The following is a 26,271-nucleotide window of genomic DNA, read 5'->3' as shown; positions in this document are numbered from 1 at the left end:
CGGGAGCGCAGTGCGGGGAGCGCGGCCCGGATTTGGCGGCGGGACGGGGCGACGGAGAGGTTTCCCCCCGGCCCGGGCAGGGCTGGGAGGAGGCGGTGGCTGCAGGCGGTTAAACTCGTTCCCTCAACTTTAGGAAATTTGGGTCCTTTTTGTATATTACAGCTTTTTTTCGGCATGGCAATACCTCGGCACAAGTCCGCCGCGGCGCTAAAGGCAACCCCCCCCGAGGGGAATTTTTAAGACTTTTCCCAGTGTGTTCGGTGATTTCGGGCCGCTCTCCCGGCGCCACCGGGGCTCCCATGGCTGCGCGACGGGAGGGGGGACGCGGTTCTCACTCAGGTCCGGCCCACCCCACCCCCTACCTCCCCTTCGCCCCCGTCAGGGCCGTCGCCGCGGTTTCCCCATCCTCTCACAGCACCTTTTGCACCATCGAACTTTTAAAAAACACCTTTTTTTATCCCTAAAACGCTTCCTTTCCGAGTTTTCTCTCCCTCAAGGCCATAGGGAGGCGTGGGGGCAGTGTTGGCAGGAGCCCGGATAGCTCAGTCGGCAGAGCATCAGACTTTTAATCTGAGGGTCCAGGGTTCAAGTCCCTGTTCGGGCGAACACGCTATCTTTTGCCTCCTGCACGCCTTTCCCCCCTGCCCAGCGCCGTCCCCCCACTCCTCGCCGCGCTCCTCAAATCCTGGGCTCCGCACTATTTTTTCTGGCGGCAGGGGCGGCGGCGAGGGGTGTGGGACCCGGCGGAGGTAGCGGGGCGGGTCGGTCCCATGGTGTAATGGTTAGCACTCTGGACTCTGAATCCAGCGATCCGAGTTCAAATCTCGGTGGGACCTACAGCTCCTTTTGCGATCCCGGTCACCTCGTGTCACCCCGACCCAGTACGGGGGGATCCCGGTCACGGTGTCACCCCGTCCCACCCCATTTGGGGGACGCCCTTTTGGGGACTGCGTGCCCCGAGGGTGTCACCCCCTCAGCTGTGACGTGGGTTGCCCTGAATATGACCCACTCGTGGGGACAGCAGGTGACATCCCGCCTGTGACACCCCATTGGGGACCACATATAATGGCCCACGTGTGACATCCCATGTGTGGCACCCCACTGAGGACCCCCTGTGACATCCCGTCTTTGACACCCCGTTAGGGACCTCACGTGACCCCTCCTTTTTGGGCACCCCATGTGACATCCCATGTGTGACACCCCAAGCCTGACCACCCCATCAGGGACCACATGTGACACCCCTTTGGGGATGGCATGTGGCATCCCACACAGGACACCCCATTGGGGACCATATGTGACACCCCACAGTTGACATCCTGGAGGGGGGGGGCGGACCGATGTGACACCCCATTGGGGGACTGTGTGTGACACCCCATCACAGCCCGTGTGGCATCCAACGGGTGTCACCCCATGTGTGCCACCATGTGCAATGCCCCATACGTGACACCCCACCAGGGACCATCTATGACACCCCCCACCACCCCACCCCCGCCGTGACTGCCACACCCCCTTGGGGACCTCAAGTGCCACCTGCAGGGGGAGGTGACCTCGTGTCATCCTGTCCCCAAGGGGAACCGAAAGCCACTCTCGTACCTCCAGCCCTGCTGGAGCCTGGGCTCTCCCAGTCCCTCCCACTCCCTCCCAGTCCCATCGCCCTCACGGCAGGACCTGGCTTCTCCTGTCCCATGTCCCCGGTGGTGGTGGCCCTCATCCTCAGGGAGAATTGGGGGTGATGGGGACACGGTGCCCCAAGGGGTTGGTGGCCCTGGGCAGGGAGGGGACAAGAAACCCCCCCCCAGCAGCCCCCAACCGGCCCCTTGCAGGCTGGGGGCACCGAGCAGGACACGGGGACGCGAATATGGGGACAGGGACAGGACAGGGGCCACCAGCTTGGGGCCAGGAAACCATCTTCACACCCCAAAACTAAGCTCTTGGGGGTCATCCCACAGGGTGGGACGTCACCAGTGGGGACGGCTCCATCCTGGCACCTGCTGCCTCACCCCAGGCCAACGTCCCCTGGCCGTCGCCGTGACACTTTGACACCGGTGACACCAACCCCCATAAACACCCCCCCCAAATTGCAAAACATTCTGGAGCAAAGGGTGACGCCCGGAGGGTTTTACCCTTTCCATCCTCGTGATAATTTTATAACCCGGGAACACCCCGGGATTGCAAATCGAAGGCAAAGGTGAGTGCCGCGGCGGTGACGCTCGTGTGGTTTCATTTATTTTATTATTTTCTTTTTTTCTAATGAGCGGAATGATTAATTAGCCCGTCAAGAAGCAGCTTGCCAAACACTCACACCCAGCTCAGGCATTTCGACGGCAAACTTTGAGGTTTCTCTTGGCAATTTAGCAGGGGGCGGGGAGGGGGGGAAGAAAGCAAACATCTTTGTGTGAACGTTTGCCCCAGAGAAGGGACGTGGGGTGGACAAAAGGCTCCGGTGTGGGGCTGGGCCTGCTCGGAAAGGGCCGGAGATGCGGCCGGTTCCCAAGGATATGGGGGGGGACAGGGAAAGGGGCAAGTTTTGGTGGGGGTTCCGGATGGCAGCATCAAAAAAGTAAACACCATCTTGGCTGATATCCCTGTTTTTACAATGAAAGAAGAAATGCTGGAGATGTTTGAGGTCGGCTGGAGATGTCTGGGGTCAGTTGGAGATATCTGAGATGTTTGGGATCAGTTGGAGATGTTTGGGGTCAGTTGGAGATATCTGAGATGTTTGGGATCAGTTGGAGATGTTTGGGGTCAGTTGGAGATATCTGAGATGTTTGGGATCGGTTGGAGAAGTTTGGGGTCAGTTGGAGATATCTGAGATGTTTGGGGTCAGTTGGAGATGTTTGGGGTCGACTGGAGATATTGGAGATGTTTGGGGTCAGCTGGAGATGTTTGGGGTCAACTGGAGATATTGGAGATGTTTGGGGTCAGCTGGAGATGTTTGGGGTCAACTGGAGATATTGGAGATGTTTGGGGTCAGCTGGAGATGTTTGGGGTTGACTGGAGATATCTGAGACGTTTGGGGTCAGCTGGAGGTGTTGGAGATGTTGGGGGTCAGTTGGAGACGTTGGAGATATTTGGGGTCAGTTGCAGATGTTTGGGGGCATTTGGGGTCAGCTGGAGACGTTTGGAGTTGAGCCATTACGGGTTGGATGGAGATGATGGAGTCGGATGGAGACACTGGGTTTGACGGAAACGGTGGGTGGATGGAGACATTGGGGTGGGATGGAGATGTTGGGGTGGGATGGAGAAATGGGGGGGGTTGGATGGAGACATTGGGGTTGGATGGATGGAGATGTTGGGGCTGGATGGAGATGTTGGGGTGGGATGGAGACATTGGGGGGGTTGGATGGAGATGTTGGGGTGGGATGGAGACATCAGGGGATGGATGGAGATGTTGGGGTCCTGGATGTGCCCCTGTTCTCCATGCAGGGTGTGGAGCACCCAAAGGAGCAGGGGCTGCTCCCAGAGGGGCCTCCGTGTAGACCCCAACCCATAACCCAAAGCCAAGAGTGGAGGGATGAGCAATGAGTGAGGGATGGACAGATGGATGGATGGGTGGACGGATGGATGGGTGGACGGATGGATGGACGGACGGACAGATGGATGAGGGATGGACGGATGGACAGATAGATGGATGGACAGTTGTCTGGGTGGAGGGATGGATGGAGGGGTGGATGAATGGTTGGATGGATGGATGAACAGATGGACGGATGGAAAGATGGATGGATGGAGGGATGGACAGATGGATGGAGGAACTGATGGGTGGAAGGATGGACAGATGGATGGATGGACAGATGGAGGAGTGGATGGATGGAAGGATGGACAGATGGAAGGATGGATGGAGGGATGGATGGATGGACAGATGGATGGATGGACAGATGGAGGAATGGATGGATGGAAGGATGGATGGAGGGATGGATGGATGGATGGACAGATGGATGGATGGACAGATGGAGGAATGGATGGATGGAAGGATGGACAGATGGAAGGATGGATGGAGGGATGGATGGATGGAAGGATGGACAGATGGAAGGATGGATGGATGGATGGATGGATGGATGGATGGATGGAGGGATGGAGGGATGGAGGAACGGATGGATGGAAGGATGGACAGATGAAAGCACAGACAGATGGACGGATGGATGGACGGATGGATGGACAGATGGATGAGGGATGGACAGATAGATGGAGGGATGGACAGTGGGCTGGGTGGAGGGATGGAGGGGGGTGGATGAATGGTTGTCTGGATGGATGAACAGATGGACGGATGGAAAGATGGATGGATGGATGGATGGAAGGATGGACAGATGAAAGCATGGACAGATGGATGGATGGAGGGATGGATGGAGGGGTGGATGAATGGATGGATGGATGAACAGTTGGACGGATGGAAAGATGGATGGATGCAAGGATGGACAGATGGATGGATGGATGGAAGGATGGACAGATGCAAGGATGGACAGATGGATGGATGGATGGAAGGATGGACAGATGCAAGGATGGACAGATGGATGGATGGAGGAATGGATGGATGGGAGGATGGACAGGTGGATGGATGGGAGAGCTGGATGGACAGACAGATGGATGGACGGATGGACAGATGAGCGGTTGGACAGATGGAGGGCTGGCTGAATGTTTAGATCGATGGATGGACAAACAGCTACGGTGGGCAGAGGAGGAGGTAGACGACCAGGTGGACAGACGGATGGTGGACAGATGCAGAGGTGAGCCACGCTGACAGCCGGCTCGTGTTTCCACCCCCACCTCCTTGGCGGGTGCCGCGGATGAGTGGGTGGCGGCAAATCCCGTTGGGATGGCGGCCGTCCAGAAGGATTCAAGCGGCGGCAGCAGGACGGACGACCGGTGGAGCGGAGCAGCGGCCAATCGCTGCCAGCTGCCCCCGCCGTGTGGCCCTCCACACCCCGGGGCTGGGCTCCTGTCGCCGGAGCGAGATAGAAAAAAAAAAACAAAGCGGAGGCCAAAAAAAAAAAAAAAAAGGCAAAAAAAAAAAAAAAAAAAAAGCAGGAGCAAAGAAAACAAACCGCCCTAATCCCGGCAACGCTGTGGCAAAACCCCGCCGGGCGCCGGCAACCGGGGCAAGGTGCGCTTCGGGGTGGACCTTGGCCACCGGCACCCAAGCCTGACCATGCCGGCGCTGGGGATCGTCACGGCGGCGGTGGTGGGACTGGTGGTGCTGGCGGTGCTGGTGCCGGCGGCGACGACGCGTTTGGTGCCTTTCTTCTGGGCTGACCTGGTGGCTTTCAGCGGCTTGGTGGGATCGTCCATCCGATGCCGGCGCCGGTTGAACCGCCGTCCCCCCGTCACCCTCCTGGATGTCTTTCGGGAGCACGTTCGCCACCGGCCCCGTTGGCCGTTGATCCTCTTCCAGGAGGAGGTTTACACCTACGAGGACGTGGACCGACGGAGTAACCAGGCTGCCCGACTCCTCGCCCGCCGCCTGGGGCTGGAACCGGGCCAGACGGTGGCCGTCTTCCTCCCCAACCACCCCACCTACGTCTGGACCTGGTTGGCCTTGGCCAAGTTGGGTTGTCCCATGGCGTGTCTCAACTGTAACGTGCGGGGGGCGGGCGCTGCAACACGCCTTGGCCGCCGCCGGGGCCACCATCGTCCTCTCCAGCCCCGGTGAGTGACACCCCCCCCCCCCCCAAAAACACAGGTGGGGGTGGGGGGGGTGAGGGGACCCAGGTGGTTCTGTGGGAGGGGTACGGTGCCACACGCGTGTGCAGGGATTGGGGGGGGGGGGAGGTGGCGTCTGCGCGTGTTGGGGCTTGTGCAGGTGTTGGCAGGGGCGGCGCGTGGGGCTGCAGGTGCGTCGGTGCCTGTGCATGGATTTACACGCGTGTCAGTGCCCGTGCATGGAGTTACACATGTGTCGGTGCCTGTGCATGGAGTTACACGCGTGTCAGTGCCTGTGCGTGGAGTTACACACGCGTGTCAGGGCCTGTGCATGGAGTTACACGCGTGTCAGTGCATGTACATAGGGCTGCACGTGTGTCAGTGTGCATGGAGTTACACGCGGGTCAGTGCCTGTGCATGGAGTTACACACGCGTGTCAGTGTCTGTGCATGGAGTTACACACGTGTCAGTGTCTGTGCATGGAGTTACACAGCTGTCAGTGCCTGTGCATGTGCCTGCATACGTGTCGCTGTGCACACATGCCTTTCCACATGTGTTGGATTCTACGTGTGCACGTGCACGCCTGCCAATGTCTGCGCGTGCGTGTCAGCGCCCGTGCACTTGCACGCATGTCAGCGCCCACCCACGCTCTTGCACACGCCAGCGACACGCGTGTGTGTGCTCTGCACGACGGGGCCCTTTGCCCCGACTGTGCGCGAGCTCCTTCCCATCGGGGCTGTATTTTCACGCCCCCCCAGCCCTTGCACGATGTGGTCACGGCTCTTGTGCCGCCCTTCGCACACGCGTGTGCAACCCCCGTGACACCCCCGCTGCGGCCAAGGCCACCGGTTAATCATCACCTGCCCCATCCTGGGGTAAAGGTCCTTTCCCTGTGTCACGGTTTTGGGGGAAAAAGGAGACGAAACCTCAGGGCAGGAGGGGGCTGGATCTGGGGGGATGCGGGGGGTGCCCATCCCAGGGGGGTCTGGGTGCCCCTTGGGGTGCTGGGGGCACCCATGGGCTCAGGGCACCCACAGGAGATGCTCTGGGGTGCAGAGGGGGCCCTTTTGGGGTGCTGGGATCCTCAAGGCTTCCAGGTGGGATCCTCCGGGTGCCAGCCCTGCTTGGGATCCTCGGGGCACCCAACCAGGGTGCCCACCCCATGGAGGTCCCGCCCGGTGCCCATCTGGGGTCCTTTGGGTGCCCATCTGGGATGTCCAGGGTGCCCACCTGATCGGGGTGCCCACTTGGGGGCGCATTGGGTGCCCACCTGGGATCTTTGGGTGCCCATCCACGATGCCTGGGATGCCCATCTGGGATCCTTGGAGCACCCATCCTGGACGCCCACCCAGTTGAGGTCCCTCTTTGGGGTGTACCTGGTGCCATCTGGGGTCCTTCGGGTGCCCATTTGGGATGCCCAGATTCACTACACGCCCAAGGGGTGCATTGGGTGCCCATCTGGGGTCTCCGGAGCACCCATCCACGATGCCATCATGTCCATCTGATCGGGGTGCCCATTTTGGGGGTGCATTGAGTGTCCCCCTGAGATCTTTGGAGCACCCATCCATGATGCCTCGGGTGCCCACCTGATCAGGGTGCCCATTTGGGATGCATTGGGTGCCCACCTGAGATCTTTGGGTGCCCATTTGTGATGGCTGTGTTCCCTACCTAATCAAGGGGTGCATTGGGTGCCCACCTGAGATCTTTGGGTGCCCATCCATGATGCCTGGGGTGTCCGTCTGATCAGGGTGCCCATTGGAGGTGCACTGGGTGCCCACCTGAGATCTTTGGGTGCCCATCCATGATGTCTGGGGTGTCCGTCTGATCGGGGTGCCCACTGGAGGTGCACTGGGTGCCCACCTGAGATCTTTGGGTGCCCATCCATGATGCCTGGAGTGCCCACCCGATCAGGTTGCCCACCCCTGACTCTTTGGGTTCTCCTCCTGGGTGCTCACCCATCTGGGGACCCCCCCCCACCGGGTCCCCCCTCTCCCCGCAGAGCTCCAGGCGGCCGTGGAGGAGGTGCTGCCGGCCCTGCAGCGCGATGGCATCCGCGTCTTCTACCTCAGCTCCACCTCGCCCACGCCGGGTGTGGAGGCCCTGCTGCCTGCCATCGAGGAGGTCTCCCATGAGCCCCTGCCCGCCCACCACCGTGCTGGCGTCACCGCCGACTCCAAGGCCCTCTACATCTACACCTCCGGCACCACCGGTGAGGCCATGGGGACAAAGGCAAGAGGGGCTCTTCCTTGGCAAACCATCTGGGAGGGTTTGGGTGCCATGGGTGAGGAACCAGAGGTTGTCTCCCATGGGCTGTGTGGGTGAGGTGGTGCAGGTGACGTTGGAAGGGTCTCATGGAGGCCTTTCTCTAACCTTGACCATTGTGGGTCCGCCTGGGCCAGGTTCCTCCTGGCTGTGTCCATGCGAGAGTTGGGTATCTCCAAGAACGGAGACCCACCATGTCCCCGGGTCTGTCCTCGCTGGGACAGGGTGGGGTAGGACCTCCTGCTTCCAACCCTGAACCCAAACCAGATCCCACCCCAACCAACACAGATGCATCTGGATGAGGTTCCTTATGGCTCCTCCAATGAGGTCTGCAGACCCACATGGAGATCCATACTGTCCCTGGGTCTGTCCTCTCTGGGACAGGGTGGGGTGGGACCTCCTGCATCCAACCCTGAACCCAAACCAGTCCCACCCCAACAAACACAGGTGCATCTGGATGAGGTTCCTCATGGCTCCTCCCAGTGAGGTCTGGAGACCTCTAGGGATGGAGACCCACCACCATAAGGGAAGGGTTTTGCCCTCCCATCCCACTCCTCATCCCCAGGACCTCCCATCCCACCAGGGAACCTCCAAGGAGGCCAATTCCCACCCTCTGCTCCCACCCCCCAGGACTACCCAAGGCAGCGGTGATCACAGAGCTGAAGCTGATGATGGTGGCCAGCTTGGGTCGGCTCTGTGGCCTACGGCCTGATGATGTCATCTACACTACGCTACCGCTCTACCACTCGGCTGGGCTGCTCATCGGGGTGGGAGGGTGCTTCGAGGTCGGTACGTACCCCCCCTGTGCCCCACATGGACCTGCCAGCATAGGGAGGGGGTGGAGATGGGTGGGTGGATGGAGGGATGGGTGGATGGATGGAGGAACGTGTGGGGAGAGAGAAGAAGAAGGGAGAGAGGGAGCTGCCTCCATAGATGGGTGAGGGATGGACAGACAGATGGGTGGACATTTCAGATAGACAGACAGCACTTTATGGAGATGGATGAATGGATGGATGGATGGATGGATGGACGGACGGACGGACGGACGGATGTTTCATGGAGAGATGACAGATGGACAGCTGTTTTACAAAGATGGATGTTTTATGGAGATCCATGGATGGATTGGATCGAGGCTTTTTTCATGTAGGGACAGATAGACTTCTTCTGGAGATGGACTGAAGGATGATGGAAAAATGTGAGGATGGAGGGAAGGAAAGGAGAGAGAGAGAGGAGGAAGATCTCTGTAGCCATCAACGGATTAGTGGGCGGACAGATGGCTGGATGGACGGACAGATGACAAAGAGCGTAGGGATGGAAAAGGAGAGTCAGGTGAAAAGAAGACAGCAAAGGAGAAGGGCGTCCCCGTAGATAATGGGTGACTGGGGGACAGATCCTTATGGGGATGGATGGATGGATGGATGGATGGATGGATGGATGGATGGATGGATGGATGGAGAAAAGGGGGAAAAAAGAGGAAATCTAGGGCGTAACCATCACCCTGCCATGTCCCCCCCAGGAGCCACCTGCGTCCTACGGGGCAAGTTCTCCGCCTCCCAGTTCTGGGAGGACTGTCGCCGCTACAACGTCTCTGTCATCCAGTACGTGGGCGAGCTCATGCGCTACCTCTGCAACACGCCCAAGGTAAGGTCCCCACCAGCCTGAAATCCCACCCCCAGGTGGGAGGAAGGCGATGCTGTGGGGCGCACCCTGAGACCGTCCCTCTCTTTGTCACCCCACAGCGCCCCAATGACCAGGAACACAGGGTGCGCATGGCCTTGGGCAATGGCCTGCGGGCAGAGGTGTGGAAGGAGTTCCTCCAGCGCTTCGGGCCCATCTCCATCTGGGAGTTTTATGGGGCCACCGAGGGCAACGCCGGCTTCATCAACTACACTGGCAAGATCGGGGCCGTGGGCAGAGCCAACATCTTCCTCAAGGTAAGTGTCCGATGATGACGATGGTGGGGGGGAGCAAACGCTGACAGCCTTGGGGTGACCAATATTGCACCTCAAGTTGGGTTGATACCCTCTTCATGGTGGCACAGACGATGACCACCCTGGGGAAGCCACCACTGTCCATCAGGTTGGGTTGATACAAAAGCAGGAACTCCAGGATCCCCTCTTCACATCCGAAAGGCGTCCCCTCCACCCACTTGGCCAACGTTGACTTAACACTCAAAGTCTAGTTTTGGAGTGTCCATGGTGACCTGGACATCTCCATAGCCATGGGCAGAGCCAACATGTTCCTCAAGATGAGCTGCCAGTGACAATGATGGCGGGATGAGCAAACGCTGACGGCCTTGGGGAGACCAAGATCAAGTTGGGTTGATGCCAAGAGTTGGGGGGGGGGTCTCTGGAATACCCTCTTCCCGGTGGCACAAATGATGACCACCCTGGGGAAGCCACCACTGTCCATCAGGTTGGGCTGATACACAAGCAGGATCTCCAAGATCCCCTCTTCACATCCAAAAGGCGTCCCCTCCACCTGCTTGGCCAACGTTGCCTCAAGAGTGTTGACTCCAAGTCTAGTTTGGGAGTGTCTGTGGTGACCTAGCCCCAAGAAAGGCCACTTTGGTGTCACTCCTCAGTCCCCAGCCACCCACATGTTGAGCAAAAGCTGCAAAACTAAGGTTTTCTCCACGCTCTTCCCACAGTTGCAGCACTCAGCATTCTCCCATGGGTTTTGGATTTGGGAGATACCACCATGAGTTTGGCCAACGGTTGAATCTATGACATTAAATCTAATTTAAATATAATATAAAGGGTGATAAGCTGGGATGAAGACACAAGTGGTCACCCGGGAGGCTGGGATTTGGGGGTGGGGGAGTGGGTCGGGGTGTGTTTTTGTGGGTTCTAATGAGCAAAGAACCGAAGATCGGACCCGGCGCCGGAAGGAAAGTCTTCTCGCTCTTTTTAACCCCACGTTTCTCTTCCACCCACCACTTTCTCTCTTTGTCCCTCGACAGACTTTTGCTCCCTTTGAGCTGATCAAGTACAACGTGGAGGAGGACGAACCCGTCCGGGATGAGCGAGGTCTCTGCATCCGAGTCGGCCCCGGTAAGGAGAGATGAGCCTTTCGAGGGCCTTTTTGGGAGGAAAAGGGGGGCAGATAGAGGGTTGAGACGCATCAAAGCCACTTCTTGGTCCTTATCACCATCCTCTTGGTGGCTGAAAGCCACCGGAAAGCCCTCAAAGAAACAGGAACATCATCCCTGAGTACCTGGTGGGGCATGGAGGTGACATTCCCCAGCGCCAAGACAGTTGCTGATCAGCCTCCAACCCTCCTTTCCCTCCCCGAAGGCGAGACGGGGCTGCTGGTCATCAAAATCACCAAGAACACCCCGTTCCATGGCTACGCCGGCGATTCCAAGAAGACAGAGAAGAAGGTCTTGAGGGATGTCTTGGTCAAAGGCGACGCCTTCTTCAACAGCGGTGACCTCCTCATGATAGACCATGAAAGATTCGTCTACTTCCAGGACCGCGTCGGAGACACTTTCCGGTAACTCCGATGCTCTCCCATCTACATGGGCAAAGCCACTTCCCACCCCCAATGTCCCCTCACAGCTTCATCCCTTCTCTTCCCTAGTTGGAAAGGTGAGAACGTGGCCACCACAGAGGTGGAGGCCACTCTTGCCATGATGAACTTCATCCAGGAGGTCAACGTCTATGGAGTGGCCGTGCCAGGTGAGTACTGGGTGGTTGCACTGGATCAAAATAAGAGTCTGGTGATGTTTCAACCAGGTGATGTTTCCACCATGTGATGTGTCCCCAAATGGTCTAAGTGGCCACCAAGAAGCACAGAAGGGACCAACAATAACCATCTAGTCCAAGTTCCCGACCACTTCAGGACTTACTGACTCAAAATAAGAGTCCAGTATTGTTTTGGGCTCATGATTCCTGCCACAATGGTCCAAAAAAGCCACCAAGAAAAGTAAAAACGGGACTGGGTTGCCCAAAAGAAACATCCAGTATTGTTTGGGGCAAGTAATTTGTCCATGTAATGGTCCAACTGACCACCACGAAGGCTAAAGTAGGACTTACTGACCCAAAATAAGTTTCTGGCATGGCTTTGGCACACAACAGGCTCCCGTAAAGGTCCAAGTGGCCACCAGAAAGGCTAAAGGGGAACTTGGTTGCCCAAACCAAGCATCCAGCATTGTTTGGGACACGCAACATGCAACTGAGAAAAGTAAAATGGGACTCAGTTGCCCAAAAGCAGCATCTGGTGCTGTTTTGGGCAACTGCTGCATCTCCATGATGGTCCATGTGGCCACCAAGAAGAGTAAAAGGGGACTCAGCTGGTCAAAATAAGCGTCTTTTATTGTTTTGGGCACACAGTGTGCTGCTGTAATGGCCTAAGTGGCCACAAAGGAGGCTAAAATGGGAAATGTTCACCCAAAATAAGCATCCAGCGTTGTTTTAGGTACACGATGTGCCTCCATCATCGTTCCAGCGGCCTCCAAGGCAGCTAAAGTGGGACAAGTCCACCCAAAAATAAGCGTCCAATGTTGTTTTGGGCATGCAACAGGTCCCCAGAATGGTCCAAGTGGCCACCAAGAAGAATAAAATGAGCTTCGGTTGCCCAAAATAACCCTCCGTCCTTTCTTCGCAGGGTGCGAGGGGAGGTGTGGCATGGCGGCCATCCGCCTGAAAGCCGGGGCCAGCTTTGAGGGCCAGGACCTCTACGCCTTCACCGGGGATACGCTGCCCGCCTACGCCGCCCCCCGCTTCGTGCGGATCCAGGTCAGCGGTCCCAGGCGTCGGGGTGGCTTCTGGGGACAGTTTTTCTTTGGTCCTCTCCAAATTAGTCCCTTGGATGAAGGACAATTCGGCAGCGCAGGCACCAGCGCCCATTTCCAACGACCGCGTTGGCATCCCCCCAGTTTCCGATGATGATGCCAGTCACCCTGTGCCGGTAACGGTGCTGGGGTCCGGTGACAGTGCCGGGGTCAACCTGTTGGCGCTAGCACTGTCCATCCATTTCTGGAGGGGGTGACGGTCACCCAATATCCACGACAACATCGGGGTCACCCTGTGCTGACGATGGCATCGGTCCACCTTCCCTATGATGGGACCAAGGTCCTGCCTTTCCCATGACGGTGGTGGTCACCCCGTGCCAATGACACCATACAGGCCCCCCCCAATTCCAATGACACCACCTGTGTCCCAGTGCCGATGACGCAAGGGTCCCCATTTCCAATGGTCGTCCCCCCCATTTCTGACGATGGCGCCAGTCACCCCAATGCCGGTAAGGTTTCTGATACCACCATCTCCACAGGACGCCCTGGAGATCACGGGGACCTTCAAGCAGTGCAAAGGCAACCTCGTCAAAGAAGGCTTCGACCCCAACATCATCAAAGACCCCCTCTTCTTCCGCGATGACAGGAAGAAGTCCTACGTGCCCTTGAACCCCGACACCTACGCCGCCATCGTGGACAGGAAGCTCAACCTGTAGAAGAAGGAGCCACGCGGGGGTCTCCACGGTGGCCTGGGGCGTTAATTGCCTCGGGACGACTGGCAAGGGGGGCTAATCAGTTGGCTTTCACTTCCTTGGAGGAGTTTGGAAACGATGGTGGAGCACGACGAGGGGGACGGGTTGGTCTCGGTGCTCGCTAGCCCACCCCAGCACCTCTGTGCCACATCGGCTGCAGAAATTAAAGGCTTAATTCCAATTATTTGGGTCCAGGATGTTGAGGGACATTTTCCGGGATTGACCCACTTGTTTTTTTTTCCCTTCTGGAGGGGGCAAATGGTGCCCAAAATCCTCCCCGCTGCCGGGAAGGGAATATTTGCTCGGTGCTGGAGATGTATCAGCCCCAAAACGCTCGTCTCTTCCCACCCAGGGCTTGTCGAGCTGCTTTAGCTCACCCAGCCGGACAAAAACTGATTTATTTCTCCCAGACCCAATTTTTTTAACTTGACGAATGAACTCAAACCGGCTCGGGAAGGCGGCCTGGGCTCCCCTCTACATCCCAGACCCCCCCGCCACGACGCACATCACGACACCATCAGCTTCCTACCCTTCTCCAGCACCCGCTGAGATGCTTTAACTGACACAAAACCCAGCTTATTCTCCCTCCGCGGCCGCTTTGTGCCAGATCCGTGAAGAAAACTGGCTTAGGAACACTGTCCCTTCTCCCAGCCGTGATCCAGCCCCCTCGTTTTTCATAAAAAGGTGAAATTTTTATTTACAAACCTTCCAGCGGAACCGGAGCAGGGAAGAAAGCCAGGAAACCTTCACTCCCCGCCGTCCCCAAGTAGCTCCAGCTCCACCACCCGCTGCGGGGGTTCCTTGGGCCGGCGAATATCCAGGGGGACCCGCCGTTCCCGCTGGAGCTCTCCCACGCGCAGCCGGAGCCGTTGTTCCCGCCGTTTGCAGGCTTGGAGTTGCCGTTGGGCTTTATCCAAAGCATCCAGTTGCGGCTTCGGCGCGGCGTTTCCAGAGCAAAGCGCTTCCCACTTGGTAGCTGTGCTCGTTCTGGATGTACGCCCCGGCCGGCGGTGGCAGCCGCAGCATGTAAAGGGAGGGAGAAACCGGTCGGGGGGGACCGGGGGGGTCACCCTCAGGGAGATCCGGGGTGGCCGTGGCTTCTTCGTCCCCTGTGGCTACCAAAAGGCTGTCCGGGAGTGGCCCACGGGCACCCGAAGGACCGGGAAGGGCTGGGACACCGCCGTGGTCACCGGCTGGGGGGCACCGGGGTCTTCGTTTTCCCCGGGAAGCAGGAGACATCAGCGGGGAAGGGGGGGTCCGGTGGGGAAGGGGGCGGGTCCCGCCTGTGGAGGGGAAAAGATTAAATTGGGGGGCACCCAGGGGTGTCCTGTGTCACCCTCCTCCGCCCCCACCACCCACCCCCTGAGACTTACCTCCACCTCCTGGTGGCCCGGGGGGGCTTTGGGGTGTCACTCTGGGGCGGGGGAGGCTTCGGTTTGGTGGCCCGGGGGGGCTTTGGGGTGGCCGACTCGAAGACGGTGGGGACGGCTCCTTCCTTCAGACGGTGGTAGCCACTGTGGGGCGGGGAAGAGGGGGGGTCAGTGGGTGGCAAGGGGGTCCCCAAAGGCCTGGGGGGGATCCCCAGGGTGCCCCATGGCTGTCAGCGTCCTTGGGGTGTCCCAAAACCCCTGGAGGCCACAAAGGCTGCAGGGTCCTCGGGGTGCTCTGCAGCCCTGGGGGGTCCCCAAACCCGAGGGAAGACTTAAAAGCCTTGGGGGGGGTCCCCAAAATGCTTTGGGGGGGTTCGCCAGGGGGATGCACAAGGTCTCTTGGGTGACCTAAAGCTCTGAGGGGACACAAGTAGGGGGTCCCCAAGGGCCCTCGGGGGGGGTCCCCAGGGTGCTCCATAACCCCCATGTCCCTGGGGAGCCCCCAAAACCTTGGAGGGGGGCGGGGGGGGAGGGGAGAATCCCTGGGGTGCCCCAAAGTCATTCCCCAGGTCTGGAAGAGTCCATTTGAAATCAAAGTTGGGGGGGGGGGGGGGGGCTAAAGGTAATCAGGCCAACCCATTCTCTGCAGGGGGAAAGGGGGGGGCCACCCGCACCTCGTTAGGGACCTCGTTAGGCTCATGAATTACCTGAAGCCGACTATCTCGAAGCAGCTCTTCTCGAAGTGCTGGGAGCAGAAGTAGATGTACTTGGAGGCCGGGTCCCAGCGGCCCTCCCCGCTGGCGTCCCGGCGCCGGCTGTTCTCCAGCCACAGCACCCGCCGCGGGTTGTCCTTCTTGGGCAGCCTGGGGGAGGGGACACGGAGAGGGGACATTGGGGACACGTCAGCTGCGAGGCGGTGGCTTCAAATGTCCCCCCCTAAGGCGGGGGTTTGGAAGGTTATGGGGTGAAACACCCCCCCCCCCCCCCGCGCCTGTGAATGGTACGGGCCGGGGGGGAGGGCTGGTGAAAGGGAGCGGGGCTGAACCATTCCTGAAATGGGGGGGGGACACACAGGTGGGACAAGCCATTGTTAAAGCGGGGGGGGGACACACCTGGAACAACCCATTGCCGGGGGGGTGGAACACTTGGGACAAACCATTGCTAAGGGGGTGGGAGGAACACTTGGGACAAACCATTGCTAAGGGGGTGGGAGGAACACTTGGGACAAACCATTGCTAAGGGGTGGGGGACACACCTAGGCCAAACCATTGACAATGGAGGGGGGGGACACCACCACCTGGGGTGGGGGGAACACTTGGGACAAACCATTGCTAAGGGGGGGGGAATACCTAGGACAAACCATTGACAATGGGGGGGGGGAAGGGACGACTGACAACACCCGGGACAAACCATTGCTTAGGGGAGGGGGCACAGCTAGGATAAGCCATTGCAAAAGCGTGGGGGGGGAACAAGACACCTGGACCAATCCATTGTTAAGGGGGGGGGGCCACATGGGGGACAAACCATTACTGGGGGAGGAGGCACACCCGGGCCAAACCATTGCTAAGGGCGGGGGGGGACGACACGACACCTGGGCCAAACCGTTGCTGGGGGGCGGGGGGGGGGGGCACAGCTAGGATAAACCATTGCAAAAGTGTGTGTGTGGGGGAACACACCTGGGCCAAACCATTGTTAAAGGAGGGGGCACACCCAGGACAATCCTATGCTGGGGGGGGGGGGGAGCACAGTTGGGCCAAACCATTGGTGGGGGGGGATAAGGCACACCTGGGGACAAACTACTCCTAAAGGGGGGGCGGGGGGGGGGGGCACAGATGGTACAACCCATTGCTGGGGGCGGGGGGGGAGGGGACGGACGGACGGGACACCTGGGAGAAACCATTGCTGGGGGGGGAGAACATACCTGGGCCAAAGCATTGCTGGGGGGGCGGGGGGGAAATAAACCTGGGTCAAGCCATTGGTAAGGGGGGGGGAACACCTGGAACAGCCCATTGCTGAAGGGGGGCGGGGGTGGGGGGGGCACCCACCGATGGAAGGAGATGCCTCGGTTGCGGGTCTCCCGAGTGTCGCGGGTGCAACAGCCGGCGGCAGAGCAGTGACGGGGCATCTGGGGGGGGGAGGCAGAAAAGGGGGTGCATGTGTGAGAAGATTCCCCCCCCCCCCAAATTGCACGCGGTCCCCACTCCCCCGTGTGCCCCCCCCCAAACAGCCAGATGCTTAGACATCCCCCCCCCCCCCAACTGCCCCACCGCCCAACCCAGACCCCCAGATGCCCCCCACCGAATCCCTGGGCTTCCACTCCCCCAAGAACCCTAAAAGCCCCCCCTGAGGCCCCCAAACCCCCTGTTGACCCCCAAACGCTCTCCCCAAGCCAGTCCTTGCCCCCAAAGCTCCCCCCCAGATCGCCCCCCCGCTCCCCTCAGCCACCACAGTGGCCATCAAACAGCACCAGACCTCTAGCGCCAGACCCCCCCGCCCCAGACGCCCAGTTCTCGCCCCAGACCCCCAAGTCGCCACAGCCCCCCAGATCCCCCCCCCGACCCCAGGTCATGAAGTCACTGGGGGGGACGACCCCATCACAGGATTCCCCCCACCCACCAAATCCCCCCCCCAGATGACCAGGTTCCCCCCGAGATGCCCCCAGACCCTCCGATCCCCTCCCAGACCCCCAAGTGCCCCCCGAATCTCTCCAGCTGCCCTCCCAGACCCGCCCCCCCACCGACGGCCCCCCAAAATCCCACTGGCTCGTGTCCCCCCGTCCACCCCCCGACCCCCTGGTGACCCCTCAGACCTCCAAGTGCCCCCCCAACACCAAGTCCCCCTCCCAGTGACTTCGTGAACCGGATGGGGGGGGGGACCCCATCACCCGGGATGATGGGGGGGGGCAGATGACGTCACGAGGAGGCAAGGCCGTCGCTAAGGCCCCTTGGTTGCTATGGGGGGGCCGGTAGGGGCGGGCCCAGAGGCCGCTCCCCCATGGGTCGGACACTCCCCCCAAGGGCTCGGACATCCCTTCCCCGTCCCCCACCCCACAGGGCCAGTTCCCGGGGCTGGTTCCCCCCTCCTCGGTCCCCCCGGGCCGGCCTCACCTCGGCGCTCCCATCCCGCCGCCGCCACCGCGACCTCCGCCCCTCCCCCGCGCCTCCACTTCCGCCTCCGCTCTCGCGAGAACTCCACCGCGCTCGCGAGAACACGACGGAGCCCGCGAGTCTCCCGCCCCTCGCTAGGCGGGCCCCGCCCCTTCCCCCTCTCATTGGCTGCGCCGCCGCCGAAGGGGCGTGGCGCAAAGCCGGCCCTTCCCCTCGCCGGCCGCGCCCTTATTTGCATGCCGCGCTGCCATTGGTCAGGATCGCCCCCCTCCCTCCGTAGTAGCCATGCGAGCCCCGCCCCCTCCGCAGCTTTGCGTTTCAAGGTTCCCCCCCCCAAGGTTTTGGGGCGTTTCAAGGCCCCCCCTCCCCCGGTGGGGCCACTGTATAAGGAGTTGGGGGGGGTTGAGACACCCCGCCCCCCAAGTTGGGGTAAAAAAGGTTTCAAGGCCCCCCTTACAATGGTTTTGGGCTGTTTCAAGGCTGTGCCCCCCTCCCCTGCAGGGTCACTGTATAAGGGAGTGGGGGGGGATTGAGATACTCACACACACCACACACACACACACACACAAATTGGGGGTAAAAAGAGTTTCAAGGGCTCCCCCCAACGGTTTTGGGGTGTTTCAAGGTCGTCGTCCCCTCAGTAGAGCCATTGCATTTTGGGGGGGAGCTTGAGACCCACTCATGCACAAAGACGCCCCCCCCCCCAGTGGTTTTGTGGTGTTTCAAGGCCCCCCCCCCCCCCAGATTTTGTGGTGTTTCAAGGCCCCCCATACCCCCATGGAGCCACTGTATGAGGATTTTGGACGGGAGGGTTTAGCCGACCGCCACTGCCACAATTTGGGGTAAAAAGGGGTTTCAAGGCCCCCCCCCGCCCTCTTGTGGGGCTATTGAAGAAGGCTTTTGGGGGGATTTACCCCCAGTTTTGGGGGTTTACACCCCATTGGGGTAAAGAGGGTTTCAAGGTACCCCCGACAAGATCTTGGGGTGTTTCAAGCCCTCCCTCCTCCCAATATTGTTTTGGGGAGATTTTCAAGCCTCCCCCCAATGGTGTCTTCTAGCAGGCCCCCCCCGCCCCCCCCCCCCCCCCAGGTCCCTCAGGGCCACTCAGGGGCGGATCCATCTTCAAGGCACTTTAATGAGTATGGGCAAGCCCCGCCCCCAACAAGCCCCACCCCCTCAAAAAAGCCCCACCCCAAATAAGCCCCACCCCTACTGCTGGGGGGAGGTGGGGTCCCTGGGGGGCAGTTTTTAGGGGTTCCTTGGGCTCAAAGGCCCTTTCAGGGCTGGTCCCCAGGGGTAGTTTCAAGGGCCCCCCCTGGGCTGGAGAAGGTTTCGAGGGTCCCCCCCCCGGCTGGGGGCAGTTTCGAGGGTCCCCCCCAGGGCAGAGGCAGTTTCCAGGCCCCCCCCAGGCCCAGCAACCTTTGGGAGGGGCTCCTTGGGGGCGGTTTCGAGCCCCCCCCCTGGCGCCGGGGGCGGTTTCGAGGGGCTCCCTGAGGGCCCAGGGTGGGGACCCGCTGTCCCCGCTGTCCCCGCTGTCCCCGCTGTCCTCGCTGTCCTCGTCCTCCGCCCGCAGCATGCGGCGCACCGTGCGGGACAGCGTCAGCGGGTCACACCTAGGGGGGGGGGGAGTCAGTGAGGAGTTGGGGGGGGCCCAGAGCCCCCCCGCTATCCCATAATGCCCCACACAGCCCCTCCCCGACCCCCTGTGGGGAGGGGGCTATAGGTGCCCATAGGGAGGCTATAGGAGCCCATGGGGTGCTATAGGGTCCCATAGGGGGCTATAATGAGCCCATGGGGGGGCTGCAAGGAGCCCATAGGGGGCCACGGGGTGCTATAGGGAGCCCATAGGGGGCTATAATGAGCCCATGGGGGGGCTGCAAGGAGCCCATAGGGGGCCATGAGGTGCTATAGGGAGCCCATAGGGTGCTATAGGGGCCCATGGGGTTCTATAGGGGGTCTATCAGGAGCCCATAGGGTGCTATAGGGGCCCATGGGGTTCTATAGGGGGTCTATCAGGAGCCCATAGGGTGCTATAGGGGCCCATGGGGTTCTATAGGGTCCTATAGGCGGTCTATCAGGAGCCCATAGGGTGCTATAGGGTCCCGGGGGGGGGGGGGGGCTGTAGGTGCCCATAGGGTGCTATAAGGGCCCACAGGGGGCTATAAAGGCCCGTAGGGTGCTATAGGGGCCCAAAGGGGGCTATAGGAGCCCATACGGTGCTATAAGGGCCCACAGGGGGCTATAATGAGCCCATAGGTGGCCATAGGGTGCTATAGGGAGCACATAGGATGCCATAGGGAGCACATAGGGTGCTACAGCATCCCATAGGGGGGCTATCAGGAGCCCATAGGGTGCTATAGGAGCCCATAGGGTGCTATAGGGTCCCATAGGGGGGCTACAAGGAGATCATAGGGGGTCATAGGGGGCTATAGGGAGCACATAGGATGCTATAGGGAGCACATAGGGTGCTACAGGGGCCCAAAAGGGGCTATCAGGAGCCCATAGGGTGCTATAGGGTCCCGGGGGGGGTATAGGTGCCCATAGGGTGCTATAAGGGCCCACAGGGGACTATAAGGGCCCATAGGGTGCTATAGGGGCCCATAGGGGGCTACAGGAGCCCATAGGGTGCTGTTAAGGGACCATAGGGTGCTATAGGGGGCCCATAGGGGACCGTAAGGAGCTCATAGGGGGCTATAGAGGCCCATAGCAGGCTATAAGCACTCATAGGGTGCTATAGGGAGCCCACAGGGTGCTATAGGAGCCCATAGGGGGCTATAATGAGCCCATAGGGGGGCTACAAGGAGCCCATAGGGGGCCGTAGGGTGCTATAGGGAGCACATAGGGTGCTATAGGGTCCCATAGAGGGGCTATCAGGAGCCCATAGGGTGCTATATGAGCCCATAGGGTGCTATAAGGGCCATAGGGGGCTATAATGAGCCCATAGAGGGCCATGGGGTGCTATAGGGAGCCCATAGGGTACTATAGGGTCCCGGGGGGTGTTATAGGTGCCCATAGGAGGCTATCAGGAGCCCATAGGGTGCTATAGGGGCCCATAGGGGGCCATAGGGCGCTATAGGGAGCACACAGGGTGCTACAGGGGCCCATAGGGGGCTATCAGGAGCCCATAGGGTGCAATAGGGGGTTATAGGAGCCCATAAGGGGCTATAGGGTCCCGGGGGTCCCACCTGAGGCGCGCCCGTAGGGTGGCCACATGGCGTGCGGTGGCCGCGGCCCCATCCCCGAGGTCCTCCAGCACCTGGCGCAGGTGGTGGCCCTGGGCCTGGGCACGGGCCGTCCCCGCAGCCACCGCGGCCACCTGCTCCCCCAGCGCCCGTGCCGCTGCCTCGCTGGCCTGCGCCTGTGGGGACACGGGGACACGGGGCGTGGGGACACGGGGACATGGGGACATGAGGCGTGGGGACATGGGGACATGAGGCGTGGGGATGGGGGACACGGGGACACGGGGCGTGGGGACACATGGTGTGGGGACAGGGGACACAGGGACATGGGGCGCGGGGATGTGGAGACACGCGATATGGGGATGGGGGACATGGGGACACAGGGACGTGCAATGCGGGGACGGGGGGCACGGGGCGTGGGGATGAGGGACACGAGGACAGAGGGCGTGGGGATGAGGGACGGGGGGACATGGGGATGGGGGACACGGGGACACAGGGTGTGAGGACATGGGGACGGGGCGACACACAGTGTGGGGACAGGGGACATGGGGACACGCAGTGTGGGGACATGGGGACAGAGGGTGTGGGGACAGGGGACATGGGGACATGTGGTGTTGGGACACAGGGACACGCGGTGTGGGGACATGGGGACATGGGGACACGGGGACGGGGGACACGGGGACACGGGGTGTGGGGACATGGGGACGGGGCGACACACAGTGTGGGGACAGGGGACATGGGGACACGCAGTGTGGGGACACGGGGACACAGGGTGTGGGGACATGGGGATGGGGGGACACACAGTGTGGGGACAGGGGACATGGGGACACGCAGTGTGGGGACATGGGGACACAGGGTGTGGGGACAGGGGACATGGGGACATGTGGTGTTGGGACACAGGGACATGCGGTGTGGGGACATGGGGACATGGGGACACGTGCTGTGGGGACAGGGGACATGGGGACATGTAGTGTGGGGACATGGGGACATGTAGTGTGGGGACACGGGGACACGGGGTGTGGGGACATGGGGATGAGGGGACACGCGGTGTGGGGACAGGGGACATGGGGACACAGGGACATGCGATGCGGGGACAGAGGACACGGGGCGTGCGGATGTGGGGACACGTGATGTGGGGACGGGGGACACAGGGTGTGGGGATGAGGGACACAAGGACATAGGGTGTGGGGACGTGGGGACGTGGGGACAGGGGACATGGGGACATGGGGCATGGGAACATGGGGATGGGGGGACACGCAGTGTGGGGACAGGGGACACGGGGACACAGGGTGTGGGGATGTGGGGACATGCAATGTGGGGACAGGGGACGTGGGGACACGGGGCGTGGGGACGTGGGGACACGGGGCATGGGGACGTGGGGACACGTGGTGTGGGGACATGGGGACACGTGGTGTGGGGACACCTCAGGGACACAGGACATGGGGACACGGGGACATGGGGACACGCAGTGTGGGGATGGGGGACATGTGGTGTGGGGACGTGGGGACACGCAACACGCAACACACAGTGTGGGGACGGGGGACATGGGGACACACGACATGGGGCGTGGGGACGCGGGACACGGGGCGTGGGGACATGGGGACATGGGGCATGGGACGTAGAGTGTGGGGACACGGGGACATACGTGGGGACGTGGGGACACATGTGGGGACATGAGGCACGGGGACACAAGGACACGGGGACACGGGGCGTGGGGATGTGGGGACATGGGGACACGGGGACACAGGGACATGGGGTGTGGGGACATGGGAACGTGAGCATGGGGACACAGGGTGTGGGGACACTGGGACATCGGGACATGGGGCACGGGGGCATGGGAACACTGGGACACGGGGAGTAGAGACGCAGGGTGTGGGGACACAGGGACACGGGGACACGGAGCACGGGGACATGGGGACGCAGGGTGTGGGGACATAAGGACACGGGGACAATATGGAGCATGGGGACAGGGGGACACGGGGAGTGGGGACCTGGGGACATGGAGATACAGGGATGCAGGGACATGGGGACACGGGGTGTGGGGACACGGGGACACGAGGACGTGGGGACACGGGGTGTGGGGGGACACGGGGTGACCCCGCCTCTGCTCCCCCCTGCCTGGCCAGGGACCCCATGGGAGCCACACGCGATGTCACCCCCCTCCTCCATGATGTCACCCCCCCCCCCCCCGGTGATGTCACGGGTGATGTCACCCCACCTGCAGGCGGTAGCGCTCCCCCCGCAGCCGCTGCTCCTCCGCCTCCGCCAGCAGCACCCGCAGCCGCCGCCCGGCCGCCCGCGCCGCCCGCCTCAGCGCCATCCGCGCCCTGCACCGGAGGACGCCCCGCGTCACCCACCACACCTGCGGGGACGCCCCGGGGACACGGGGACAAACTTGGGCCACCCTCGGGCCACCCTGAGACCATCTCGAGATCATCTAGGATCACCCTGGGGCCACCCAAGACCATCCTGAGACCACCTTGGACCACCCTGGGGCCACCCTGGGGCCACCCAAGACCATCCTGCGACCATCTTGGACCACCCTGCGCCACCCAAGACCAACCTGGAGCCACCCAAACCACCCAAGACTATCCCCAGGACCATCTTGGACCAATCAAGGCCACCCAAGAACACCCAAGACCAACCTAAGCCACCCTGAGACCATATTGGGACCACCTGGGACCAGCTAGGACCACCCTGAGGCCACCCAAGACCACACTGGGACCACCCTGGGCCACCTTGGGCCCACACAAAACCAACCTGGGACCATCTTGGACCACCCTGGGACCATCTTGGACAACCCTGGGGCCACCCAAGGCCACCATGGGACCACCTTGGGCCACCCTGAAACCATCTAGGACCACCCTGGGCCCACCCTGGGCCACCCTGGAGCCACCCAAACCACCCAAAAGTACCCCAGGACCATCTTGGACCACCCTGGGCCACCCAAGACCACCCTAGGCCAACCAAGACCATCCTGGGACCACCCTGGACAACCCTGGAGCCACCCAAGACCACCCTGGGACCACCCTGGGACCATCTTGGACAACCCTGGGGCCACCCAAGACCACCCTGAGACCACTTTGGGCCACCCTGAGACCATCTTGGGACCACCTAGGACCACCCTGAGGCCACCCAAGACCACTCTGGGACCACCCTGAGCCACGTTGGGCCCACACAAAACCACCCTGGGACCATCTTGGACCACCCTGGGACCATCTTGGATAACCCTGGGGCCACCCAAGACCACCCTGGGGCCACCGAAGAACATCCTGGGACCACCTTAGACCACCCTGGAGCCACCCAAACCACCCAAGACTATCCCCAGGACCATCTTGGACAACCCAAGGCCACCCAAGAACACCCAAGACCACCCAAAGCCACCTTGAGACCACATTGGGACCACCTGGGACGAGCTAGGACCACCCTGAGGCCACCCAAGACCACCCTGGGACCAACCTGGGCCACCTTGGAGCAACCCAAGACCACCCTGGGACCATCTTGGACAACCTTGGGGCCACCTTGGGGCCACCCAAGACCACCCTAAGGCACCCTGAGACCATCTTGGGACCAACTAGGGCCAATCTGGGGCCACCCAACACCACCCTGGGGCCACCCAACACCACCCTGGGACCGCCTTGGAGCACCTTGGGCCGCCGTGAAACCATCTAGGACCACCCTGGGCCCACCCCAGGCCACCCAAGACCACCCTGGGACCACCCTGGGCCACCTTGGGGCCACCCAAGAACATCCTGGGACCACCTTAGACCACCCTGGAGCCACCCAAACCACCCAAGACTACCCCAGGTCCATCTTAGACCACCCTGGGCCATTCTGGGACCACCTAAGACCACCCTGGGACCACCTTGGGCCACCCTGGGACCATCTTGGGCCACCCTGGGACCACCCTGGGCCACCCAAGAACATCCTGGGACCACCTTAGACCACCCTGGAGCCACCCAAACCACCCAAGACTACCCCACGTCCATCTTGGACTACCCTGGGCCACCCTGGGACCACCTAAGACCACCCTGGGACCACCTTGGGCCACCCTGGGACCACCCTGGGCCACCCAAGAACACCCTGGGGCCACCCAAGACCACGCTAGGCCACCCTGGGACCATCTTGGGACCTCCTAGGAGCACCCTGAGCCACTCAAGACCACACTGGGACCATCCTGGGCCACCCAAGGCCACCCAAGACCACCCTATGCCACCCTGAGACCATCTTGGGGCCACCTAGGACCACTCTGCGGCCACCCAAGACCACCCTGGGACCACCCTGGACAACCCAGGGGCCACCCAAGAACAACCTGGGACCACCTTGGACAACTCTGGGGCCACCCAAAACCACCCTGGAGCCCCCAAACCAGCCAAGACTACCGCAGGACCATCTTGGACCACTCTGGACCACCCAAGAACACCCAAGACCACCCAAAGCCACCCTGAGACCATCTTGGGACCACCTGGGACCACCCTGACACCACCCAAGACCACCCTGGGACGACCCTGGGACCATCTTGGACAACCCTGGGGCCACCCAAGGCCACCCTGGGACCACCTTGGACCACCCTGAAAACATCTAGGACCACCATGGGCCCACTTTGGGCCACCTTGGGGACACCCAAGACCACCCTGGAACCACCTTGGGCCACCCTGGACCACCCTGAGACCATCTTGGGACCACTTAGGACCACCCTCAGGCCACCCAAGACCACCATGGGACCACCTTGGGCCACCCTGAAACCATCTAGGACCACCCTCGGCCCACCCTGGGCCACCCTGAGGCCACCCAAGAACACCCTGGGAGAACCTTAGACCAACCTGTGGCCACCCAAGACCACCCTGGAGCCACCCAAACCACCCAAGAGTACCCCAGGACCATCTTGGACCACCCTGGGACACCCAAGAACACCCTAGGCCTCCCTGAGACCATCTTGGGACCAACTAGGACCAACCTGACACCACCCAAGACCACCCTGGGGCCACTCTGGGCCACATTGGGGACACCCAAAACCTGCCTGGGACCATCTTGGACAACCCTGGGCCACCCAAGAACACCCTGGGACCACTCTGGGCCACCTTGGGACACCCAAAAACTCCTTGGGACCATCTTGGACAACCCTGGGCCACCCAAGACCACCATGGGACCATCTTGGACCACACTGGGCCACCCAAGACTACCCAAGACCACTCTGGCACCACCCTGGGACCACCTTGGACCACCCTGGGA

General features: G+C 61.2%; 2 protein-coding genes and 2 non-coding genes across 4 annotated transcripts; 3 read left to right on the top strand and 1 right to left on the bottom strand.

Moving 5' to 3' along the window:
- Nucleotides 1–531: 531 nt before the first annotated feature.
- On the top strand, nucleotides 532–604 carry TRNAK-UUU (transfer RNA lysine (anticodon UUU)). The gene has a single exon. It is a non-coding gene; the product is annotated as a tRNA-Lys (tRNA).
- A 160-nt stretch (nucleotides 605–764) lies between these two features.
- Nucleotides 765–836, top strand: TRNAQ-CUG (transfer RNA glutamine (anticodon CUG)). Its single transcript has one exon. It is a non-coding gene; the product is annotated as a tRNA-Gln (tRNA).
- A 4,234-nt stretch (nucleotides 837–5,070) lies between these two features.
- SLC27A5 (solute carrier family 27 member 5) lies at nucleotides 5,071–13,676 on the top strand. The gene is given in 11 exon segments (XM_054183645.1): nucleotides 5,071–5,578; nucleotides 5,580–5,640; nucleotides 7,634–7,843; nucleotides 8,527–8,685; nucleotides 9,413–9,537; nucleotides 9,636–9,830; nucleotides 10,859–10,949; nucleotides 11,193–11,391; nucleotides 11,479–11,576; nucleotides 12,505–12,635; nucleotides 13,171–13,676. Coding segments are annotated over 11 exon segments (1,881 nt in total). The 5' UTR covers nucleotides 5,071–5,143; the 3' UTR covers nucleotides 13,348–13,676.
- Nucleotides 13,580–17,937, bottom strand: LOC128901566 (THAP domain-containing protein 7-like). The gene is given in 7 exon segments (XM_054183646.1): nucleotides 13,580–14,309; nucleotides 14,311–14,586; nucleotides 14,588–14,666; nucleotides 14,757–14,897; nucleotides 15,461–15,616; nucleotides 16,799–16,878; nucleotides 17,861–17,937. Coding segments are annotated over 6 exon segments (912 nt in total). The 5' UTR covers nucleotides 17,861–17,937; the 3' UTR covers nucleotides 13,580–14,129.
- Nucleotides 17,938–26,271: the final 8,334 nt, after the last annotated feature.

Source organism: Rissa tridactyla, chromosome 26 (assembly GCF_028500815.1).
Source record: "Rissa tridactyla isolate bRisTri1 chromosome 26, bRisTri1.patW.cur.20221130, whole genome shotgun sequence".
Taxonomy (NCBI): Eukaryota; Metazoa; Chordata; class Aves; order Charadriiformes; family Laridae; genus Rissa; species Rissa tridactyla.
Note: the sequence above shows the minus strand (reverse complement) of the source record. Positions and strands in the feature narration are given on the sequence as shown.